Source organism: Pelophylax lessonae (assembly GCF_965119305.1).
Source record: "Pelophylax lessonae genome assembly, chromosome: 5".
NCBI lineage: Eukaryota > Metazoa > Chordata > Amphibia > Anura > Ranidae > Pelophylax > Pelophylax lessonae.
This window is the reverse complement of record NC_138772.1, coordinates 397239587-397266197: the sequence shown is the minus strand read 5'-3', so window position 1 is coordinate 397266197 and position 26611 is coordinate 397239587. Positions and strand designations below refer to the sequence as shown.

The 26611-nt window shown below is 42.3% G+C and overlaps 1 protein-coding gene across 1 annotated transcript in view; it reads right to left on the bottom strand.

Moving 5' to 3' along the window:
* The window catches only part of COLEC12 (collectin subfamily member 12), a 220781-nt gene that overhangs the window by 30868 nt on the left and 163302 nt on the right, over positions 1 to 26611 (bottom strand). The window contains exon 5 of the mRNA XM_082259210.1: positions 22852 to 23898. Coding sequence (XP_082115336.1) covers positions 22852 to 23898 — 1047 coding nt within the window. The remainder of the gene's footprint in view (positions 1 to 22851; positions 23899 to 26611) is intronic.

Below are 26611 nucleotides of genomic sequence, written 5' to 3'. Positions count from 1 at the left end.
TTGGGGATCAGTTAAATTGGGGGATAGTCTGTGTTGGTACGTGTGAGAGAGATCCACCTTTCCAAGTTGTTGAGGTTCATCTCATACTTCTGAAGGTTTGAGGGTGCTGCCTGTTCCATACTCCCCCTACTCCTAGCCTTTTAGGGGTACAAACAATAGTAATTGGGGCCTAGTGTGGTTGTGTACGTGTGATATACATACACTTTTTTGGGATCATATTTTCTATTCCGCTATTTAATCAAAAACCTCTGGGGATCAGTTAAATTGGGGGATAGTCTGTGTTGGTACGTGTGAGAGAGATCCACCTTTCCAAGTTGTTGGGGTTCATCTCATACTTCTGAAGGTTTGAGGGTGCTGCCTGTTCCATACTCCCCCTACTCCTAGCCTTTTAGGGGTACAAACAATAGTAATTGGGGCCTAGTGTGGTTGTGTACGTGTGATATACATACACTTTTTTGGGATCATATTTTCTATTCCGCTATTTAATCAAAAACCTTTGGGGATCAGTTAAATTGGGGGATAGTCTGTGTTGGTACGTGTGAGAGAGATCCACCTTTCCAAGTTGTTGGGGTTCATCTCATACTTCTGAAGGTTTGAGGGTGCTGCCTGTTCCATACTCCCCCTACTCCTAGCCTTTTAGGGGTACAAACAATAGTAATTGGGGCCTAGTGTGGTTGTGTACGTGTGATATACATACACTTTTTTTGGATCATATTTTCTATTCCGCTATTTAATCAAAAACCTTTGGGGATCAGTTAAATTGGGGGATAGTCTGTGTTGGTACGTGTGAGAGAGATCCACCTTTCCAAGTTGTTGGGGTTCATCTCATACTTCTGAAGGTTTGAGGGTGCTGCCTGTTCCATACTCCCCCTACTCCTAGCCTTTTAGGGGTACAAACAATAGTAATTGGGGCCTAGTGTGGTTGTGTACGTGTGATATACATACACTTTTTTGGGATCATATTTTCTATTCCGCTATTTAATCAAAAACCTTTGGGGATCAGTTAAATTGGGGGATAGTCTGTGTTGGTACGTGTGAGAGAGATCCACCTTTCCAAGTTGTTGAGGTTCATCTCATACTTCTGAAGGTTTGAGGGTGCTGCCTGTTCCATACTCCCCCTACTCCTAGCCTTTTAGGGGTACAAACAATAGTAATTGGGGCCTAGTGTGGTTGTGTACGTGTGATATACATACACTTTTTTGGGATCATATTTTCTATTCCGCTATTTAATCAAAAACCTCTGGGGATCAGTTAAATTGGGGGATAGTCTGTGTTGGTACGTGTGAGAGAGATCCACCTTTCCAAGTTGTTGGGGTTCATCTCATACTTCTGAAGGTTTGAGGGTGCTGCCTGTTCCATACTCCCCCTACTCCTAGCCTTTTAGGGGTACAAACAATAGTAATTGGGGCCTAGTGTGGTTGTGTACGTGTGATATACATACACTTTTTTGGGATCATATTTTCTATTCCGCTATTTAATCAAAAACCTTTGGGGATCAGTTAAATTGGGGGATAGTCTGTGTTGGTACGTGTGAGAGAGATCCACCTTTCCAAGTTGTTGGGGTTCATCTCATACTTCTGAAGGTTTGAGGGTGCTGCCTGTTCCATACTCCCCCTACTCCTAGCCTTTTAGGGGTACAAACAATAGTAATTGGGGCCTAGTGTGGTTGTGTACGTGTGATATACATACACTTTTTTGGGATCATATTTTCTATTCCGCTATTTAATCAAAAACCTTTGGGGATCAGTTAAATTGGGGGATAGTCTGTGTTGGTACGTGTGAGAGAGATCCACCTTTCCAAGTTGTTGGGGTTCATCTCATACTTCTGAAGGTTTGAGGGTGCTGCCTGTTCCATACTCCCCCTACTCCTAGCCTTTTAGGGGTACAAACAATAGTAATTGGGGCCTAGTGTGGTTGTGTACGTGTGATATACATACACTTTTTTGGGATCATATTTTCTATTCCGCTATTTAATCAAAAACCTTTGGGGATCAGTTAAATTGGGGGATAGTCTGTGTTGGTACGTGTGAGAGAGATCCACCTTTCCAAGTTGTTGGGGTTCATCTCATACTTCTGAAGGTTTGAGGGTGCTGCCTGTTCCATACTCCCCCTACTCCTCATCTAGCCTTTTAGGGGTACAAACAATAGTAATTGGGGCCCAGTGTGGTTGTGTACGTGTGATATACATACACTTTTTTGGGATCATATTTTCTATTCCGCTATTTAATCAAAAACCTTTGGGGATCAGTTAAATTGGGGGATAGTCTGTGTCGGTACGTGTGAGAGAGATCCACCTTTCCAAGTTGTTGGGGTTCATCTCATACTTCTGAAGGTTTGAGGGTGCTGCCTGTTCCATACCCCCCCTACTCCTCATCTAGCCTTTTAGGGGTACAAACAATAGTAATTGGGGCCTAGTGTGGTTGTGTACGTGCGAGATACATACACTTTTTTTGATCATATTTCCTATTCCGCTATTCAATAAAAACCTTTGAGGATCAATTGAATTGCGGGATAGTCTGTGTCGGTACGTGTGAGAGAGATCCACCTTTCCAAGTTGTTGGGGTTCATCTCATACTTCTGAAGGTTTGAGGGTGCTGCCTGTTCCATACCCCCCCTACTCCTCATCTAGCCTTTTAGGGGTACAAACAATAGTAATTGGGGCCTAGTGTGGTTGTGTACGTGCGAGATACATACACTTTTTTTGATCATATTTCCTATTCCGCTATTCAATAAAAACCTTTGAGGATCAATTGAATTGCGGGATAGTCTGTGTCGGTACGTGTGAGAGAGATCCACCTTTCCAAGTTGTTGGGGTTCATCTCATACTTCTGAAGGTTTGAGGGTGCTGCCTGTTCCATACTCCCCCTACTCCTCATCTAGCCTTTTAGGGGTACAAACAATAGTAATTGGGGCCCAGTGTGGTTGTGTACGTGTGATATACATACACTTTTTTTGGATCATATTTTCTATTCCGCTATTTAATTTAACTGGGCCTCCATGCGAGACCTGTGTGCCTTGTTGCGCTGTTTTGAGTACTCCACCAACATGGCCAGTGGCAATGACGCCGTTCTCAGCTTAACTATCCCACTTCCATGCCTCCTTGAAAAAACAATTCGGGCGATGATGGAAGAGGATGTGGCACAGGATGAGGAGGAGGAGGAGGATGAAGAGGTAACATTTCCAAGGCTTTCAGGGCAGTCATTCGCAAGGGGCTCCGAGGGTGGGTTCCTGCACACGCAAACGCCAGGGACGCAATTGTCCAGCAGGGGCACAGTTCTGGAGGATGAGGAGGATGAGGAGGAGGAGGAGCTGGAGGAGGAGATGGAACCATGTTCACAGCAGGGTGGCACCCAGGCCAGCTCATGGCCATCACTGGTGCGTGGCTGGGGGGATACAGAGGACACGGACGATACACCTCCCACAGAGGACAGCCTTTCGTTGCCTCTGGGCAGCCTGGCACACATGAGCGATTACATGCTGCAGTGTCTCCACAACGACCGCCGAGTTGCCCACATTCTAACTTGTGCTGATTACTGGGTGGCCACGCTGCTGGATCCCCGTTACAAGGACAACGTACCGTCCTTAATTCACTCACTGGAGCGCGATCGCAAGATGCGCGAGTACAAGCGCACGCTGGTAGACGCCATGCTGCTGGCATTCCCATCTGACAGCGGGGCCACAGTGGAAGCACAAGGCAGAGGAGGAGGAGGAGGAGGTCGCCAACGCAACCAGGGCACCGCCAGCACCTCAGAAGGCAGGGTTAGCATGGCCGAAATGTGGAAAAGCTTTGTCAGCACGCCACAACAAACAGCAGCACCAGCAGCTCAGATGGAACGTCTTAGCAGGAGGCAGCATTTTACCAACATGGTGGAGCAGTATGTGTGCACACGCCTACATGTAGTGAATGACGGGTCTGCCCCCTTCAACTTCTGGGTCTCCAAATTGGGCACATGGCTTGAGCTTGCCCTTTACGCCTTGGAGGTGCTGGCGTGCCCTGCAGCCAGTGTATTATCTGAACGGGTATTTAGCACGGCTGGGGGCGTTATAACAGACAAGCGCAGCCGCCTGTCCAGAGACAATGTGGACAAGCTCACGTTCATTAAAATGAACCAGACATGGATCCCACGGGACTTTTCCGTACCTTATGCAGAATAGCAATGGATACCGACCTTACCCACCCATTGTTCCATTTTTGCTCTTTCTCACTCTTTTGGGGTGTACCCTCATTTAAAATTTTTGAAAAGAAGCAGTGTTGGCTACCTCGTCCTCCTCCTCAGGGCCAGATTAATGTAGGGGCTATTGGAGCTGCAGCTCCAGGCCCCTACCTTTTATATAGGCCCCGGGTTGGCCATATTCACTGTTACCGCTCTTCTGTCACTTGTAAACACAGAAGTCTGGCTTCTATGCTTGCTTCCCCAGGCAGCACCCTCAGAACCTCCCCACACAGCGTGAAGGCCGGACAAGGAGGGACAGTTGGCGATGCATGGATGTGTTTATGGGCTTCAGAGACAGCATCCCATGTTGAATTAGGCATGCATGGCTGCACCCTTCCTCCTCTGGGTGCATGGCAAGGCACGGCCCTTAAGGCCCTTCAAAATCCTCAGCACCAAGCCCATGATGCTGTTAATCCGGCCCTGGTCCTCCTCCACCGCCGCTTCCACCTACACCGCCCATAGGTGTGCGCAGCCTATTGCATTAAGGTGTGCACCCCAAAGTTGAAATACACATGCATGTGTTTGCCAGCAGGGAGAGTAATGTATCGGGGCCATGTACCTGTAGGCAAGGAGAAATAGAGCAGAGCAGGTCCCAGGGAGATCTTTCCCATCTCCTCACTGGCAATGCTATGTGCCCTAGGTGATTAGGGTGTGCCCAGGCACACCCAGCACACCCTGTGCGCACGCCTATGTCACTCACCGCCACATCCACCACCACCTCAACCTCCCTCCTACTCCATATGGGCCTCGTCCTTCAGAGATGAAGAAGAACATTCTTTTATTTTTCTGTTTTTTTTTGTTGTTTTAAGTTATTTCCCTATCCACATTTGTTTGCAGAGCACTTGCCATGCTCTTAATTACGTTTTGCTGCCATTTGCAGCACTCTAGCCCTTTCCTTTGGTGTTTTAGAGCCATTTTAGTGCCTTAAAGTTCGGGTCCCCATTGACTTCAATGGGGTTCGGTGTCCGGGAAAAGTTCGGTAAAAGTCCGGGACACGGACCCGGACTTTTTTTTAAAGTTCGGCCGAACCCGTCGAACACGGACATCTAGGTGTTCGCTCAACCCTAATTATGACATTATGCCCACCTGACTACCAGGTCTAAGAATGAAACAGTATCCTTTGTCAGTAAATTGTTGTAGTATTCAGGTACATGTGGGTCCACTCTTGTAAAAAAACAGATTTCTATTAACCAAAACAAAAGTAGCAATAGATGCAAAAATTGGGAAAAACTCCAATCACATAGCAAGGTAATGCAAAACAAGGGATACAGATTTACTATGACCACAGTTTGGTTCATAAATTATTTTGTTTGCTCATGCAAAGTTATACTGTGGCAATATAAAATGTGCCCCTTACTATGCCTTAATTTTGCATGTGTTCTATTTCAACTACAGTAGTAATTCTATCTCAGACCTTTCTAAAACTGTCTAGTGGATGGCCAGGATTGCAGATGCTGGGGTCAGATATACAAAGAAACTGGCCACAGGCCACAATTCCTTTACTAATGGAGAGGCAGACTTATTTGTAAGAGCTGTGTTTTCTATATTTCAGTAATTTTTTCAATAAATCTTAAGGCCCTTTCACATCGAAGCAGTGGGTTGCAGTTGGATGCATTTTGAACTGCACTCCAACTGCATAGACAGCCCAAAATCAAGGTAATCCTATGGCATCATTCAAAACATTGAAGTGCAGTTCAGTGCAGTTAAAAAAAGTAGAGCATGCTGCATTTTTCAGCACCGAAAATGCAGGAACGCACTACAAATGTGCTTTAAATATACTGCACCGGGCCCCTTTCTGCCAAGAAAGCCAAGCCCAAAAACAAATAGAAAAATGCACTTACAATTCAAATGAAATGACATTAATTCCTATGTTGCCCATTCACAGCTGCAGTGCACATTTTTGAAAAGGTGCAAAGGTTTTTTTGGTACAGTGCAACCTGTTTTTTGCCCCATAGACATTAATAAGATTGCATAGAAAGTGGATGTAAAACATGTAAAAAGCATGTAGAGTACACGTTCCTGCATTTTTGGCATCGTTTTGTGTAATAAATCTAGTCTTCTTCTACAAAAAACAAAACACACGAAGCATGAAAATGCATCAAAAACTCAAGTTAAAACCTGTCAAAAAGGTACGAAGTCGCACTTAATAAATGCAATGAAAAAAGCATCATTATGCAACGGCACTAGTGTCAACCAGTGCTTACTGAGTAGAGAATTATTAAGGTGTTTTTTTTTTCTAAACAAATATAAGAAACATAAAAAAAAAAAAAATAATAATTATTACATAACCAAAATTATCTTCTAGAACTTAAGTGTCATTTGGGAATATGTCATCTAATAGGCATTCATACCACCAGTTAACACATGGAAGGGTTTAAAAAAAGCATCTGCGACAAGTTCTATCTCAACATAGCAACCAGTCAGCTTATATCTTACATTTTTTCCACACAGCCTAGAAAATGAAAATGTAAATGCACATTGGCTGCCTTCAGTTGAGACTCTTTGTACTAATCTCCCATTTTCTGTTTATCTGTGGTATCTGGGCACAACAGAGAGTGCACTCCATCTGAAGTCTGTCTTTGAGTATAGTGGATATGAGGAGAAGGTGGGGCCACATGTTATGAAAGCACAAAAAAAAACCTCTTATGAGTCACCCAAGCTGAGCATAGTCAGTTAACACCTGTTCTGTAAAGAAAAACCTGCCTCATAGATAATTTGCAAAACCCACATAACATGTCCCTACACATAAAAAAATAATTCACTAAATAATGTAATATAGAATAAAACTCATGACACAACTTGGAGATACTAGAGAACATTTGTTGGAAAATGTTTTCACAACTCTACATTAGTTTGCAATCATTAAGATCACTTTATTTACCCAGGAAGTAGACAATCACTGATTTAAAATAAATATACACTACATACAGTGGGTACGGAAAGTATTCAGACCCCCTTAAATTTTTCACTCTTTGTTATATTGCAGCCATTTGCTAAAATCATTTAAGTTCATTCTTCTTCCTCATGAATGTACACATAGCACCCCATATTGACAGAAAAACACAGAATTGTTGACATTGTTGCAGATTTATTAAAAAAGAAAAACTGAAATATCACATGGTCCTAAGTATTCAGACCCTTTGCTGTGACACTCATATATTTAACTCAGGTGCTTTCCATTTCTTCTGATCATCCTTGAGATGGTTCTACACCTTCATTTGAGTCCAGCTGTGTTTGATTATACTGATTGGACTTGATTAGGAAAGCCACACACCTGTCTATATAAGACCTTCCAGATCACAATGCATGTCAGAGCAAATGAGAATCATGAGGTCAAAGGAACTGCCTGAAGAGCTCAGAGACAGAATTGTGGCAAGGCACAGATCTGGCCAAGGTTACAAAAAGATTTCTGCTGCACTTAAGGTTCCTAAGAGCACAGTGACCTCCATAATCCTCAAATGGAAGAGGTTTGGGACGACCAGAACCCTTCCTAGAGCTGGCCGTCCGACCAAACTGAGCTATCGGGGGAAAAGAGCCTTGGTGAGAGAGGTAAAGAAGAACCCAAAGATCACTGTGGCTGAGCTCCAGAGATGCAGTCAGGAGATGGGAGAAAGTTGTAGAAAGTCAACCATCACTGCAGCCCTCCACCAGTCGGGGCTTTATGGCAGAGTAGCCCGACGGAAGCCTCTACTCAGTGTAAGACACACGAAAGCCCGCATGGAGTTTGCTAAAAAACACCTGAAGGACTCCAAGATGGTGAGAAATAAGATTCTCTGGTCTGATGAGACCAAAATAGAACTTTTTGGCCTTAATTCTAAGCGGTATGTGTGGAGAAAACCAGGCACTGCTCATCACCTGTCCAATACAGTCCCAACAGTGAAGCATGGTGGTGGCAGCATCATGCTGTGGGGGTGTTTTTCAGCTGCAGGGACAGGATGACTGGTTGCAATCGAGGGAAAGATGAATGCGGCCAAGTACAGGGATATCCTGCACAAAAACCTTCTCCAGAGTGCTCTGGATCTCAGACTGGGCCGAAGGTTTACCTTCCAACAAGACAATGACCCTAAGCACACAGCTAAAATAACGAAGGAGTGGCTTCACAACAACTCCGTGACTGTTCTTGAATGGCCCAGCCAGAGCCCTGACTTAAATCCAATTGAGCATCTCTGGAGAGACCTAAAAATGGCTGTCCACCAATGTTTACCATCCATCCTGACAGAACTGGAGAGGATCTGCAAGGAGGAATGGCAGAGGATCCCCAAATCCAGGTGTGAAAGACTTGTTGCATCTTTCCCAAAAAGACTGCTAGCTGTATTAGATCAAAAGGGGGCTTCTACTAAATACTGAGCAAAGGGTCTGAATACTTAGGACCATGTGATATTTCAGTTTTTCTTTTTTAATAAATCTGCAACAATGTCAACAATTCTGTGTTTTTATGTCAGTATGGGGAGCTGTGTGTACATTCATGAGGAAGAAGAATGAACTTAAATGATTTTAGCAAATGGCTGCAATATAACAAAGAGTGAAAAATTTAAGGGGGTCTGAATACTTTCTGTACCCACTGTATCTACCCAGGTACAAAACAAATGTGCAAATTCCAGTGTCAACCATATTTCAGCAATGTTTAGAGTGGTGTAGTTCAGAAATCCATAGCAGCGTCAATTTTCACCTACAGTAGTCAGAACAAGCAAAAATAATTACTGATTGGCTGCTAACGATTGGTACAATGCATGCTGCTTTTCACATTCCACATTTATGCTAGCTGGTTGATTGACTCCTATGTAAATTGACTCTAGTAGGTCTGTACAAATTGGCTAAACATATATATGTTTTATAAAATTTTTGTTACCAGTCCTAAGTGGATCAATTGGGGAGAGTTGAGGAAAGACCTGGGTCCCTACCTCGTAAAACATTTGCCAAAAGAATTCTATGAAAATCTCTCTACTCATCACCTCACTCATTCAGTCTCCTCTCACATTACTAACTTACTGACATATCAGAATGGATGTCACACCACTTCCTCAAACTAAATATTTCCAAAACCGAGCTTCTAATATTCCCTCCGCATGTGCTGCCCTCCCTGACGTTTCCATCAAGATCAATAATGTGTAATCCTAGACTCTGACCTGCCCTTTCAGCTCCAATACAATCACTGTCAACAGCTTGTAGACTTCATCTCTGTAAGATCTCTAAAATGTGCCCCTTTTTAACTAATGAAATTACCAAGCTACTCATTTATCTTTCACCTTGACTATTACAACTACCTTCTCACAGGCCTACTTCTACACCAGCTGTTCCCCCCTTTAATCTATCATGAATGCTGTTGCCAGGCTCATCCACCTTACCAACTACTAAGTGTCTGCCACCCCTCTCTGCCAATCACTCCACAAGCTTACAATTGCCCAGGGAATTAAATACAAAATACTAACAACATACAAAGCCATTCACAACTCTCCCCCGAGCTACATCACCAACCTTGTCTCCAAATATCACCCAAACCGTCCTCTTCGCTCCCCCCCCCCGCCCAAGACTTCCTGCTCTCAAGCTCCCTTCTCTCCTCATCTGATGCTAGTGTCCAGGAAGTCTCCAGAGTCTCTTCCATCTTTTGGAACTCACTACATCAATCTGCAAAACATTGCCACCAGTTGGGGTGTATGCAAGCTTTACTTCTCCTGTGTGACAATTTATGCCTGCATAGGGGAAGTTAGCACAGATCAGATTGTGAATAGTATATATTCCAATGTCCTCTGGGTATCAATGATCTCCTAGGAACCAGCACACTTTCCCTATTGGCTACCGTCATGTTCGCATGTCCGATCGGCCATTAAGGGTTAAGTGTAGCGGCGAGGAGGGAGATAAATAGCGGGGGTGATTTGCATGCTCACGCCCTCAGTTGAAGTCAGCCAATCAGACGAAACGCGTCAGGGCGTGAGCACGCTACCACCTCAACCACTACGTGCTGTCGGCGAGCTGTAGGCGGAAATCGCCGAACGCTGACGAGTGCTACCAAGTGTCGGGAACACGGCGGAGCGGAGATAGGCGAACGTGATAGCAGGACTGTCTGGGGAGCAGCGGCGGTGTCTTGATCCGGTACCCTGGGGACGGTATGATACTGGTGAGCCATCGGTCGCTGAACCTTCTGGCCATCTCCTCTCGTTTATATGCCTGATTTTTACTATTTACATGTGAGTTTTATGTGAGGGGGACGGGGCTTGGGTTTTTTACAATAAAGTTTTAGAACTACTGCCCTATGAGTTTTCCCTTTCATACACATGTGATGCCGTTCTGAGTGTTCCAGTCTTCTGTGAGCTTTCCTGAGAGAGATTCACCTGCCAGTGTTGATTATCCTGAGGAGTGATCCGGGATTTATATTGGTACTCTGAAGGCTCAGTTGTTTCAGGCATTCGGTGAGTGTTGACTGCCTAAGGGGTCACGCGGTGTGGTGGAAGTTTGCCATCCATTATCTTTTCACTTCATGGTGACGGGTCATCCCCTTTCAGATTGGTCAAGATGGACTTTTGTATTGATTACTAGGACATCTATCTCACTTGATTGCTGTATTTTGCACATATGGTTTATGTATGCACTCATTTAAGCGCTGCTTATGTGGTACTTCCTTGTCTTTGACTTTGAGGCTATTCACATCCTTTTATCAGTTTTTATTTATTAAAGCAGCTGCTAGACACTGCTATTTACTGTATTATACAGTTTAGCAAGTTTACATCCTCCTACCAGCGCAGGGTGATAGAGAAATTGGGCTTAGGTTTATATTCTCTGTCTTTATGTTTTGCAGTTTTTATTTATAACCCCGCAGCTATGGAGGCTATATCTTTTCTTAAGAATAGAGCTTTGAATTTAGAGGATATCTTTTCAAGCTCTTTTGAACCTCCACCAGAGGAGTCTGATGTCACTATTAATTTATCCATGTTAGGGAACCTTTTAGAAAAACAGATCCGCACATGGTGGGACATCAACACTTTTGAGAGATATATAAAAGAAAAGATCATCATGCGGAGCCTAAGATGGGAAGTGGCTCCCCAGGATGGTCTGAATGATGATGCTTCACAGACTGAATGGTTACAGTTTTTTAATAATATGGGAATAAAATTACAGGAACTAGTATTGGATAGGAAAAAGAAAAAAATGACAATACTTGAAAAAAAAAAAAAAGATAGCTGAGTTACAACTTTCATTGGATCGTGAAAAGGATAATCCTTTGGTAGTTAAGTTTAATATAGACACCAAAAAAAGATTAGAAAAAGTAGATAGAGATACTCTCAAAAAGAAAGTTAAGAAATTTCATAGGGACACTAGGGATTTCCAGAATAACCAGGTCTATTTATGGCAGGTTGCTGGAACACCTGGTGAATCCTCCCAACCTAATATTGAGGAGGCTCAAATCACACAACCAACAAGCTCTTACCCCAATACTCCCCTTAGGAATAATAAACCCAAGAGAGGGAAAAATAAAAAAGGAGCAGATGTATCTCGCCCCCAACAGGGAGCTGAGGGTCCTTCAAACCATCAGTTAGCGGGACCTGCTCCAGCCCAGGTTTATCAACATCCAAATAAGAAGGCTAATAATCAAAACTATAATAATAACAAAAAGAATGATGGGGGGAGAAATGGGTACCAATCATATGATTCTCCGGGTGTGTCCACTTTTAACAGATTTGAACCTCTCGATTCACAATGTTGGACACCAACACCTCCACGTCCTTTTTTATGGAGGGGCCCCAGAGGGAGAGGTGCTCGGAGGGGAGGGAGACCTTGGAGAGGCAGACCCTCGGATCGCCCCTACAATCATACGAACAATTGGAACCAGGACCCTCAGTGGAACCGGACCACCCAGGGTCAAAGGCTACAAACCGACCACCGACAAGAGGATGCCGAGGGGGGAAACGACTCCAAAAAAAGAAGGAGGGAGGCCGATTAGAAGGGATTTATAATTTGGCCGGTATTTCCCTTAGTAGTAAAGAGATTAATATTCTCAATGCCGGTTTGAAGTGTGCGGCCAAAAAGCCAGTTAATAAATTTAACGTGTATATGGATATACATAAGTATATTCGGAAGATTAATCTAAAAAGATATTTTCTGAATACTTATCAAGGGAAAAACCGTAATACATATAACAAATCTTCAGAGATTGTTGGGAAAGAGAGTGGTTTGAGAAACAAATCTTTACTCAATCCTCCACAACCTGCTAACCAGTGTGTGGAGGTTTTCAAACAACTTGTTATTAAGGATTTGGAATTAATTAACCCCAAGAAAGGTATTAATCCGAGACACGTACAAGATGGCTTGACCGCTTTGGAAAAAAGGAAGGATGTTGTGATTCGCCCTGCTGATAAGGGTGGAGGGGTAGTCATTCTTGACAAGTCCTTCTATGATCAACAACTATCTTCAATGTTAGCGGACGATGCGACCTACGACCTCTTGGAGGGGGATCCCACTAAGAGATTTCGTAGAGAATTGGACGACCTGGTTGATTTCGGATATTATAATCGTATATTATCCAAAAAGGAAAAGAGGTATTTGAAGCCCAGCTTCAATCGTATACCCACTATATACACCCTTCCTAAAATCCATAAGGATCAGGTAAATCCGCCAGCTCGTCCGATCGTTAATAGCATCAATTCTGTCACGTCAAGAGTGGGTGAATATTTGGACACCTTCCTCCAGGATAGTGTCATTCAAACTAAATCATATTTGAAGGACACTAAGGACTTTCTCTTAGCACTCCAAGACATTAATGTTTTGGGTGCTGAGGAAGTCTACTTGGTGACAGCAGACGTATCGTCTCTGTATACTATTATACAGCATGACGACGCTCAGCTAGCCCTAAATTGGGCCCTTGCACAAAGAGACGATATCCCAGGTGCTCAGAAGAGGTTCCTAGGCAGGGTTTTATGCTACTGCCTCTCCCATAACTATTTTTGGTATGGGAGTAAATTTTACATACAAAAAAGAGGCGTAGCTATGGGGGCTAAATATGCTCCCAGCCTAGCGAACCTCTTCATGAGCGAATGGGAGGACAGATACATCTATGCCAGCCGTAAAAAGGAATTGGTATTATACCGTCGGTACATAGATGATCTGTTTTTTATATGGGTTGGATCTGAGGTATCCCTTAGATCATTTGCAGATCATCTGAATACCAACTCCAATAATATTAAATTGGAGTACTGTTGGAGTACAGAAAGTGTACACTACCTTGATGTTGAAGTTATGATCCAACAGGGGCGGGTGACCACCAAGGCCTATTTCAAGCCTACGGATAGAAATGGCTATCTCCCTATGTTTAGTGGGCACCATCCTCTGTGGCTCAGGAATATACCCAAAGGGCAGTTCCTGAGGATACGCAGGAACTGTTCTAGGGATTCTGATTTTCATAGCCAGTCAAAAATCATCAAGGACCGTTTCCTGGAAAAGGGGTATGATGGTCTGAGGCTGGAAAAAACTATCCAAGAAACCAGCAAGTTGTCACAAGCCATGTGTCTACAGGGACGAACTACCTCAAAAAATCTGAACCATGAATGGGGTTTCATAACTGACTATCATGAACAATTTAGGGAGGTTACGGAAATGTTTTATAAACATTGGAGAATTTTGACGATGGATAAAGTCTTGGGGGCAGTTATCCCTTCCAAACCTGCCTTTATCTATAGAAAATGCCCGTCTTATGGTGATCGTGTCGTCAAAAAGGTCTTAGATCCACCAAAAAAGCCCACCATGTTTTGGGACAGAAATGGTTTCTTTTCTTGTCGTAGGTGTATCTCCTGTAGACAGGTTACAGATAGACAAAGAGGCAAAACTTCCTTCACTTCTAGCGGGAATGGCAGAACATTTGAAATTACAAAATTAATCACGTGCCAGTCCACACATGTGGTATACGGTCTAGAATGCCCTTGTGGGAAGTTGTATATTGGACGGACTAAAAGGACCCTTTCAAAGAGAGTATCTGAACATATTGCCAATATTAAAAAGGGATTTAAAGATCATAGTCTCTCTTTACATTTCAGACGTAAACACAATAGAGATCCGTCGGGGTTAAAATTTTGGGGTATAGACAAGATTGATGCTACCTGGAGAGGTTCGAATATGGTGAGAGAATTGTCCAAGAGGGAAACTTATTGGATATACCTCACCGATTGTTTATATCCCAAAGGTCTGAATGTAGAATTAGACGTCAATTGTTTTATCAGCAATTATTAATTTAATTTTATGCAATTCTGATTATACAGCTATCGAGGATTTCTCTTCCTATTATTTCCCAGGTTGTTTTATATATGTACTTTTTTATATATAAATTTGTATATGAGGATCTATTGGGCCTCTTGTACATTATATAATATTAATATGTACTTTTAAAAGATGATATTTATATTATTTTAAATAGTTGATAGTAAGGCTGTGTTTCATTTATTTTGGTATTCTGCCTTGTTTCTCGATTTAATATATGTTCAGTCTGTGAGGTCTCCATACATTGTAATTGTTGAGATTGTCATAGGTTTCACTTTCAGCACAACTCCAGGTAGTAGCCTAGGCAGTTAGTGCATGGACTTTGTATACTTACGAAATGCAGTCATAAGTGGTTTATGAATAATGATAGCATTGTAAAAACAAGGGGAGATGACTGATGGTTCTACGGCTGTCGGTAGTTCTCTAATACATAATGCTATTGATCAGATCCAGTTGGGGTGTATGCAAGCTTTACTTCTCCTGTGTGACAATTTATGCCTGCATAGGGGAAGTTAGCACAGATCAGATTGTGAATAGTATATATTCCAATGTCCTCTGGGTATCAATGATCTCCTAGGAACCAGCACACTTTCCCTATTGGCTACCGTCATGTTCGCATGTCCGATCGGCCATTAAGGGTTAAGTGTAGCGGCGAGGAGGGAGATAAATAGCGGGGGTGATTTGCATGCTCACGCCCTCAGTTGAAGTCAGCCAATCAGACGAAACGCGTCAGGGCGTGAGCACGCTACCACCTCAACCACTACGTGCTGTCGGCGAGCTGTAGGCGGAAATCGCCGAACGCTGACGAGTGCTACCAAGTGTCGGGAACACGGCGGAGCGGAGATAGGCGAACGTGATAGCAGGACTGTCTGGGGAGCAGCGGCGGTGTCTTGATCCGGTACCCTGGGGACGGTATGATACTGGTGAGCCATCGGTCGCTGAACCTTCTGGCCATCTCCTCTCGTTTATATGCCTGATTTTTACTATTTACATGTGAGTTTTATGTGAGGGGGACGGGGCTTGGGTTTTTTACAATAAAGTTTTAGAACTACTGCCCTATGAGTTTTCCCTTTCATACACATGTGATGCCGTTCTGAGTGTTCCAGTCTTCTGTGAGCTTTCCTGAGAGAGATTCACCTGCCAGTGTTGATTATCCTGAGGAGTGATCCGGGATTTATATTGGTACTCTGAAGGCTCAGTTGTTTCAGGCATTCGGTGAGTGTTGACTGCCTAAGGGGTCACGCGGTGTGGTGGAAGTTTGCCATCCATTATCTTTTCACTTCATGGTGACGGGTCATCCCCTTTCAGATTGGTCAAGATGGACTTTTGTATTGATTACTAGGACATCTATCTCACTTGATTGCTGTATTTTGCACATATGGTTTATGTATGCACTCATTTAAGCGCTGCTTATGTGGTACTTCCTTGTCTTTGACTTTGAGGCTATTCACATCCTTTTATCACTACATCAATCTGTCTTACTACCTGCTACTCTAGCCACATTTAGGTGATCCCTGAAAACTCATCTTTTCAGGGAAGCCTATCCCACCCCCACCTAAAAACCGAACTTTAATTCTTCCATCAGCTCATCCCTCACAGTTATTACCCTTTGTACCACTTGCCCCACCCTATTAGAATGTAAGTAGGGATGGGCCGAAATACCCCTGTTTGGTTTGCAGCAAAAGTTTCGAACATTGCAAAAAGTTTGGAACTGAATAACAAACCCCATTGAAGTCTATGGGACCCAAACTGTAAAAAAAAATGAAAAGTGCCCATTTTGAAGGCTTATATGCAAGTAATTGTGCATACAATGGTTATGGGGGTCCGGGTACTGCCCTGGGGGACATGTTATCAATGAAAATACAGTTTGTAAAAAAATTTCATTTTTAAATGAGCAGTGATTTACTGATGTGAAGTGAAAGCATAAAAATTAAAAATACCAATAAAAATGAGAAATATATTTTAATATAGTGCCTGGGGGGTCTCCTTAGTCTACCTGTAAAGTGGCACATCTGTACCATGTGTAAAAGCTGCTGTAGCAATAATGACATTTATAAATTCAAGAAAAATGAAATTTTCCCTGAAAGCTTTCTTTATTTTGGAAATAAAGAAAGCTTGCAGGGAAAATTTTGGGGAGCCAATCTGTATGATGAGGCCACAATGTAGTGCACTGGAAACAAGATTAGAGATTTTTTGGATAAATTCTGGTGTTTTTTTGGCAGACTTTGGATATAAGTAACAGGGGCGGAAAAATTGGGCTTTAGGAGTACTCCTGATACAAGCAAGAATTGGCCGTGCTGTCAAAAATTGAAACAATATGCACCTGTCAAACAGGTGTGGAAAAATTGGTCTTTTGGTGTCTGTGGTGCCTTCACACCGTAACCCTATAGAGGTACTCTTAATGAAAGCAAGAACTGGCCTTCCTGTCAAATATTTTAATGATATGCACTTGTCAAACAAGTGTGGAAAAGTTGGTCTTTGGGTGTAAATTGTGTCCATGAAACCTACACCAAAAAATGTCTTCCTGATAAAATCAACATCCAGAAAGCTAGGCAGTCCAGAAGCCATGCAGAGATTCCACATTCCAAAAACACTTAATCAGCAACATTGGAAATAAGGGCTTCATAGCTGCTGCTAATCCAGGACTGATTCATTTTGATAAATGTCAGCCGGACCATAGAGTCTGTGGACAGACAAACTCTATTATCAGTAACAAAACCTCAGGCGGCACTGAATGCCCATTCGGATAGCACTCTGGATGCAGGGCAGCCCAGCAGCTCAATTGCACACTGGGCAAGTTCTGGCCAGTGGTCTGTTCTCATGACCCAGTAACCCAGTGGATCGTCAACTAGAAAGCTCTCCATCTCTGTTTTTGCCCCTAGATAATTGTCCACCATATGAGGCAGACACTGTCATTTGATTGTGGATGCTGACAGCCCTGGGTGCCAAGGGCTAAAATAAATTGTGAAATGCATCACTTAGGCAGCCCCCTTCTCAGCCACTCCTCTCTTGACCAACAGAAGCCTCAAAAACACGTTTTCCACGTGTTTTTGAGGAGTCTTTCCTGACCAGACTCCTCCTTATGTAGAGTCTTTTCTGACCAGAGTCAGGAAAGACTCTACATAAACTCCTCTTTAAGGTTTCCTCAAGAGTTTTAATCTCCTGCTCCCTCCGTGAGGACGGAATGAGTTCTGAGACTTTCCCCTTGTAACGGTGGTAAAGGAGGGTTACTATCCAATAGTGATCCTTCTCCTTGATGCCACATATTCTCGGGTCTTTTCACAGGCTTTGAAGCATGAGGAAGCCCATGCACCATAAGTTTGCGGAGGCATAAGAAGCAGACTCCTCGGGGTTACTGAGAATTACAGTATCTAAAACTGCCTCCTCCCAGCCATGTACTACTTCCAAGAGTTCTGGGGATGGAAAACCGTCTGTTAAGGGTTGAAGTATGTCTTGCTCTGCTTCAATGCCTCCAAAATTGCCAGACTCCTCCTCCTCCTCCCCCTCTTCCTCATCCTTCTCCTCCGAGTGAATAAAGTCATCATGACAGTATCCAATCATGGCTCTGACAATGCTATGTTCTATGTGCCTTGATTGAGCTTTCATTGCTTCAGCCAATCAGGGCTTCCAATGCACTGTGCTGCGGCGCAGTACATTGTGGTCGTTCGGTGGGCCGAACAAATGGACGAACACACTGATAATTTGGGTTTTCATCAAACGGGCGAACAGCCAATGTTCAACCCGAACTCTTGCTCGGGCCAAACCGTTCGCCCAACCCTAGTTGTAAGCTCTTATGATCAGGGCACTCATGTGTTGTACTGTACCATCTCCCTTTATTTTGTAAAGCGCTGTGCAAACTGTTGGAGATTTATAAATACTGTATAATGATATGTAAAAAGGCTTTCAAACATATCAGGCCCAAAAGCTGGCCCATAGAATCGCAGATACAATTAAATGGATATACAGGTATACATACTGTACATACATGCATTGCTTTCTTTCTAGTGATATAGTTACCAAAACCATACATATATTAGTATACAGCCTATACTCTTGAAAATACTTTTACTGTGACATAAGAGAATATTGAACAACAATAAGGATCTAGCAGAGCAGGCCCCATTACTTGCTATTGGTATTAGTGAACTTGTAATATGTGGTCCTAAGGACCACTAACAAGCTCACTGCTGACTCAGAATGGAAAGTGGTGTTTGGTGCATTTTTACCTGAGTACTCACTACACAGACACACTCCACTGACACACTACAATATACTGCAGTAAACTGCACTGATGCACTGTAATATACTGTGTTAAATGTGCACTAACGCACTGAAATTTACTGCATTAAATGTGCACTAACGTACTGAACTATACTGCGTTAAGCGTGCAGTAACACACTGAAATACACTGCATTAAATGTGCAGTAATGCACTGAAATATACTGCGTTAAACGTTCAGTACTGCACTGAAATGTACTGCTTTAAACGTGCAATAACGCACTGAAATATACTGTGTTAAACGGCAGCAACGCACTGAAATATACTGCGTTAAACATGCATTAATGTACTGAAATATACTGGGTTAAACCTGCAGTAATGCACTGAAATATACTGTGTTAAACGTGCAGTAATGCACTGAAATATACTGCGTTAAACATGCAGTAATGCACTGAAATATACTTCGTTAAACATGTAGTAACACATTGAAATATACTGCGTTAAACGTGCAATAACGAATTATACTGTGTTAAATGGCACTAACACACTGAAATATACTGGGTTAAACGTACAGTAATGCACTGAAATGTACTGCGCTAAACATGTAGTAATGCACTGAAATATACTGCTTTAAACATGCAGTAATGCACTAAAATATACTGTGTTAAATGTGCAAAAACACTAAAATATACTGCAGTTAACGGCATTAACACACTGAAATATACTGTGTTAAACATGCACTTACGCACTGAAATATACTGTGTTAAATGGCACTAACACACTGAAATATACTGCATTAAACATGCAGTAATGCACTGAAATATACTGCGTTAAATGTGCAGTAACACATTGAAATATACTGCGTTAAACGTGCAGTAACACACTGGAGTACACTGCATTAAATGTGGAGTAACGCACTGAAATATGCTGCGTTAAATGTGCAGTACCGCACTGAAATATACTGCCTTAAACGTGCAATAACGCACTGAAATGTACTGCTTTAAACATGCAGTAACGCACTGAAATATACTGTGTTAAACATGCAGTAATACACTGAAATATACTGCGTTAAATGTGCAATAACACACTAAAATATACTGTGGTAACCGGAACTAACGCACTGAAATATACTGCATTAAACGTGCAGTAATGCACTGAAATATACTGCAGTAAACCTGCCCTGACAAAATAAACTGACACTAAAGTAAAAATGAATGATCACACTACGCTCACACTGAACTATATCTAGATTTACATTAAACTGACACTAATGTAAAAATGAATGAATGGTCACACTACACTCACACTGAACTATCACTAGATTCACAATATACTGATACTAAAGTAAAAATGAATGGTCACACTACACTCACACTGAACTATCACTAGATTCACACTAAACTGATATCCTACAATGACAATAGAATAACAATAGCACACTATAGCACACTAACTATCTAGCAGCACTGAACAGAGCCCTGTTCTATCTCTCTCCATGCCAATATCACACTGCAAATGGCCACTATGGAAAGAATAATTTTATATTGTGGGAGGACTAAGAGCAATGAGCCATGATTGGATAGAGTCATCATGACAGTATCCAATCATGGCTCTGGCAGTGCTATGTGCCCTGATTGAGCTTTCATTGCTTCAGCCAATCAGGGCTTCCAATGCACTGTGCTCCGGCGCAGTACATTGTGGTCGTTCGGTGGGCCGAGCAAATGGACAAACACACTGATAATTTGGGTGTCCGTCGAACGGGCGAACAGCCAATGTTCAACCCGAACTCATGCTCGGGACAAACCGTTCGCCCAACCCTAGTTGTAAGCACTTATGAGCAGGGCACTCATGTATTGTACTGTACTGTCTTCCTTTATTTTGTAAAGCGCTCGGCAAACTGTTGGAGCTTTATATAACATGTATAATAATATGTAAAAAGGCTTTCAAACAGGCACCAAAAGCTGACCCATAGAATCGCAGATACAATTGAATAGATATACAGGTATACATACTGTACATACATACAATGCTTTCTTTCTAGTGATATAGTTAACAAAACCATACATACGTATATTAGTATACAGCCTATACACTTGAAAATATTTACTGTGACATAGGAGAATATTGAACAAAATAGTGATCTATCAGAGCAGGCCCTATTACTTGCTATTGGTATTAATGTAATATGTGGTCCTAAGGACCACTAACAAGCTCACTGCTGACTCAGAATGCACAGGGCTGCCCCCTAAATATGATGTATACTCTCTATGATACCCCCTCTGTGACATTACGCTTAGAAAAGCTATACTTACTTAATAGGGTATCACTTAATAAGGAAATATACGCACTTGCTTATTATGTCAATTACATCAATAGAAATGTAATATGGCACCATACCCATCTTGGCATTAAATATGGGATCCCCAAAAGGTGCCATCTGGTGACCAGTGGTCACCCTGGGAACAAAGGGCATAATGCCACTCTTCTTTGTCAAAAGACCAATTGACCAGGTAGCTAAGTAAACGGTGTTTGCTTGAAATGGAAGTTAACTCTATAACTTTGTAGAGCAGTAGGCGTTGAGTACCATTTTTTTTTCCTATGTATACCTTGTGGTCAGGCTGACGGTTTTTTGCACTGTTTTATATGTACAGCTTTATACAAATAACAGTGTGTTCATGGTCTAAGACAATTGTTTCAGTGTACAGTTTGTAAATATACATGTACATGGGGCTAGCCATATTTGGTCTTTACATATGCAAGCTCTGCTTTCTATAATTCACTGACTGTGATTTACTGGTTTTCTCTTTCTATGCAAGTCTAGGAATCAGATCTGACCTGATGAACACCTTCCCACCCGCCCACCACGGCCCTTTAACTGGGTCTTAAGGTGGGGGGAAAATGAGCTTGCTGATCACTTGACCACTGTGATTAGCTGTCCCATGTTTATGATGAGATCATACTTTAAAAAAAAAATAATTTTAGATTTAATCCGAAGATCCTGAGTGTGCTGGTAAATATTTAAACTTTGGCTGTCACAGTGGTCACCTGATTGGAAGCCCATTCCAAAGGCTTCCAATCATAAGTAGAGACTGGGAAGGGTTAAAACGGATATTTTGTTTATGTTTTGGCTGTCTGTGTTTCTTTGGGAACATTTTCTTTTTGTCCTAGAGATGCAACAGGAAGTGAAAGGAGTCCTCGCCAAGGACAGTTGTCACAGGAATATGGGCCTCCATTGGAACATTTCCCCAACCTTTTGTTTTAGTGTAAAACTGTAACAGTGGTCACCTCAGACTGATAGCACAATTCTCCTTAGTGAGAACACAGACAGCAATAAAAATCTGACAGGGGCTATAATTGTTCTCTACACTATTCAAAACGAGAAAAAATGTTCGGAAAAAATATAGGAAACTTGTACTGAGAGAGATGTTTGCCACTGGTGACCTAGAACAAAAATGCATCAAATTTAAAAATAATCCACATACAAGTGGTTGCTGATTGACTTTGTTCAGATCAGGGCATCAGCAGATAGTCATGCAACTAGCAATTTTGCAAGTGGAGGCCATTATTGATAGCCTTCATACCTTAATCGTTACAGGTTTTCTTGAAGAAGAGAATGAAAATCAAGTTCCCCGACAAAAAGATGACCATTGTTGAAAATACACTACACACACATACCTTTATCAACAAGAATCTGATACTGAAAAAAATACATCTAGTTATAAATGCTTTCACACAACATTCACACAACTGTTATCCAAGATTTACATGTTTCCAATTGAATCCAATTTGTGTGTATCTTGGGTGGTTTGCACAGACATATCAAACTTTGGGGTTTCCATGCAAGCCTGTCTTTGTGCAAGAAACCTGTGTGTGCACAGATGTGCCGTGGGGCTATGCCTGGACCTGAAGCCCATCAGCATAGGGCCTAGGCGAGAAAGATGGAAGTGCTGCACAGGAGCACAAAAATGCTGTTCAGTTTAAAAGATTTGTGTAATTCTAAATTTGAGAGAGGAAAGGGGGAGAAGACAAGGGAAATTAACTTTTATTTAGGGTGAAAATTCATTTTAAGCTAAATTCTGTTTGCTTCCAAAAATCAGTATAGTCTTCCAACCCTATACTACTTAAAACAAAAGATAGTGGTAGAGAAAATCAGAAACATTCAATTACATGCTCTCACCTTGAAGTATTGTGAAATTCCTAATCAGCTGTCCATGCTTGGAGTCAACCAACTTCATTTCTTCCATGATAACTGATAAATTAGCTACTTCATTATCTAATCTAAGTCTTATATTGTCCTGCTGAACTTTTAGAGATGTTGTGTCCAATTCAACATCAGTGAGAGAATTATTTAACTGAATTAAATCTTCTGTGTGCTTAGTCAGTGTCTCAGTGCAAGTCGTCCTCACATCATTTAGATTGCTAGTCAGCGTCCTGAGATGGTGAGCAGTATGGCTAATGTTGCTGATAATTCCTACAATATCATCCTCAAATTTTTGGAAACGTTCTTCCAAATAGTTGAATTTAGCATTCGTCCTATTCTCATATTCTTTATGGTAATCCTGGAGGTCCTTTAGATTTTGTTCATTTGTCTGAGCGATTACTGTGATGTTGTCAATTTGGCTGTTAAGAGCATTTAGCTGATTGCTCATATCTTCTACTGTCTCATTGTTGGCCTTGACAAGAGCCGAGTTATTAGATGCAATGCTTTGTAAGTTTTGTACCCGGTCTCTGAGCCATTCTGTATCCTTTTTGGCTTGCAGAACAGCCTGCTGTAAGCTCAGAAAATCATTCTTGATACGTTGTATAGCTTGGCTGGTATCATCCACAGACCTCTGCAAAGTGCTTATTACTGTCCTCTGCTGAGTTTGTGTTAAATTCAGATTGCTAACACTCATAATGATTACATTGCTTGACTGCATCTGGTGTTGAAGGTTGGTTTGAAGGCTCGTAGTATCTTGTTGCAGACTGGAGACATAACTGTTATAGACTTGCAATGTTTGATTGATTCCATTAATCATTAGAGAGTTATTGTCTAATGTACTTTTCATTTGGCTTTGTTTAGCATCCAGAAGGTCTCCAGACTCTTTTAGCTTCTCCAGAGCATCTTTGTTCCTGCTGCTTTTTTCTGTGATCTCTCGTAGTTGCTGGCGAATAGCCACAATATCTGACCTCACACTTGATAGCTCACTGTTGGTGTTATCTGATTTTTCTCCTGCTTGGTCATCTGTAAAATATATTTAATAACTTAAAAACATGTTTATACATAATATAGGTAATATACAGTTCAGTCTGAACACTCAGTTTACCTTATCCAGTTCTTAGTCCAAAGCAATTTACAAGTAACCAATCTGCCCCTTTACGTTTTCTCAAGCCAGACATTTTTGCCTAGAGCGGGCAATATAACCAGGTATTTAAGTGTGCACATGACCTCTGCATGATCATGCTTAGGAAGAGCAAGTGATCAGGCAGGTTAAAAAAACTGTCATGATATGTACTGTAACACCTTGTTTTACTAGTACCAGTATCCAGCTTCCTGCATTGTCCCTGTCCTTCTCATTGCAGCTATCTGCGAATCTCCATGATAACCATCCTCTTAGATTTATAGGCAGACTCTTTCTACTCTGGCATTCTGCTGTTTAATTGACCATCACGTTAATGAAATAAAACAAAATCCAGGCAAACAGTGAAATACTATATATATATATATATATATATATATATATATATATACATATATGAACTGCTCAAAAAAAGTAAGGGAACACTTTGAAAACACATCAGATCTCAATGGGGAAAAATATCATGCTGGATATCTATACTGATATAGACTGGATAACGTGAAAGGATGCCCCATCGTTTGATGAAAAAGAGAATTATCAACCTACAGAGGACTGAATCCAATGACACCCCAAAAATCAAAGTGAAAAAATTATGCAGCAGGCTAGTCCAATTTGCTAAATTTTCATTGCAGCAACTCAAAATGATACTCAGTAGCTTATATGGCCCCCATGTGCTTGTATGCATGCCTGACAACGTTGGGGCATGCTCCTAATGAGACAACAGATGGTGTCCTGGGGTATTTCCTACCAGATCTGGACCAGGGCATCACTGAGTTCCTGAACAGACTGAGGTGCAACCTGGTAGCATCTGATGGACTGAAACATAATGTCCTAGAGGTGTGCTATTGGATTTAGTTCAGGCGAGCATGGGGGCCTTTCAATGGTAACAATTCCTTTGTCCTCCAGGAACTGGCTGCATACTCTTACCACATGGGGCTGGGCATTGTTGTGCATCAGGAGGAACCCAGGACCTACTGTACCAGGGTAGGGTCTGACAATGGGTCCAAGGATTGGATCCAAGGATTTTATCTCGATACCTAATGGCAGTTAGGGTGCCTTTGTCTAGCCTGTAGAGGTCTATACGTCCCTCCATGGATATGCCTCCCCGGGCCATTACTGACCCACCACCAAACCGGTCATGCTGAACGATGTTACAGGCAGCATAACATTGTCTGTGGCTTCTCCAGACCTTTTCATACCTGTCACATGTGCTCAGGGTGAACCTGTTCTCATCTGTGAAAAGCACAGGGTGCCAGTGGCAGACCTACCAATTCCGGTGTTCAGTGGTAAATGACAATCGAGCTCCACGGTGCAAGGCAGTGAGCACAAGGCTGACTAGAGGACATCGGGCACTCAGGCCCCCCTCATAAAGTCTATTTCGGATTGTTAGGTCAGAGACATTCACACCAGTGGCCCGCTTGAGGTGATTTTGTAGTGCTCTGGCAGTGCTCATCCTGTTCCTCCTTGTAGAAAGGAACAGATACTGGTCCTGCTGATGGCTTAAAGACCTTCTACAGCCCTGTCCAGCTCTCCTAGTGTAACTGCCTGTCTCCTGGAATCTCTTTACATGCTCTTGAGACTGTGCTGAGAGACACAGCAAACCTTCTGGCAATGGCACATAACCACCAGCAGTACCAGCCAGCAGTACCCACCAGCAGTACCAGCCAGAAGTAACTACCAGCAGTACTCACTGGCAGTACCTGCTAGCCCAGCAGTACCCACCAGTAGTACTAGCTAGCAGTACCCACCAGCAGTACCAGCCAGCAGTACCCGCCAGCAGTACCTGCCAGCAGTACCAGCAGTACGAGCCAGAAGTACGAGCCAGCAGTAACCACCAGCATTACCCACCAGTGGTACCCGCCAGCAGTACCCACCAGCAGTAAGTCACATGTGCTAGGGGTGCAACTAGCCCCTAGCACATAGTTGTAAATATCCCAGCATGTGCAGTGTTTCTGACTCCTACCACCATGACCACTTCAAATCACTGAAGTGGTCATGGTGGTTAGAGTGTTCCTTTCATATCTCTCAGAATAAGTAAACTTTTCTAACACCTTGTTGAATCTATGCTATATGCTATAAAGAATTAAGGCAGTTCTGAAGGCAAAAGGGGGTCCAACTCGGTACTAGCAAGGTGTATCTAATAAAGTGGCCAGTGAGTATATATACTGTGTATATATATATATATATATATATATATATATATATATATATATATATATATATCTATATATACACACACAGTATCTCACAAAAGTGAGTACACCTCTCACATTTTTGTAAATATTTTATTATATCTTTTCATGTGATAATACTGAAGAAATTACAGTTTGCTACAATGTAAAGTAGTGAGTGTACAGCTTGTATAACATTGTAAATTTGCTGTCCCCCCAAATAAATCAACACACAGCCATTAATTCCTAAACCGCTGGCAACAAAAGTGAGTACACCCCTAAGTGAACATGTCCTAATTGGGGTCAAACTGTCAATATTTTGTGTGGCCACCATTATTTTCCAGTGCTGCCTTAACCCTCTTGGGTACAGAGTTCACCAGAGTCCTCTTCCACTCCTCAATGACGACATCCCAAAGCCAGTGGATGT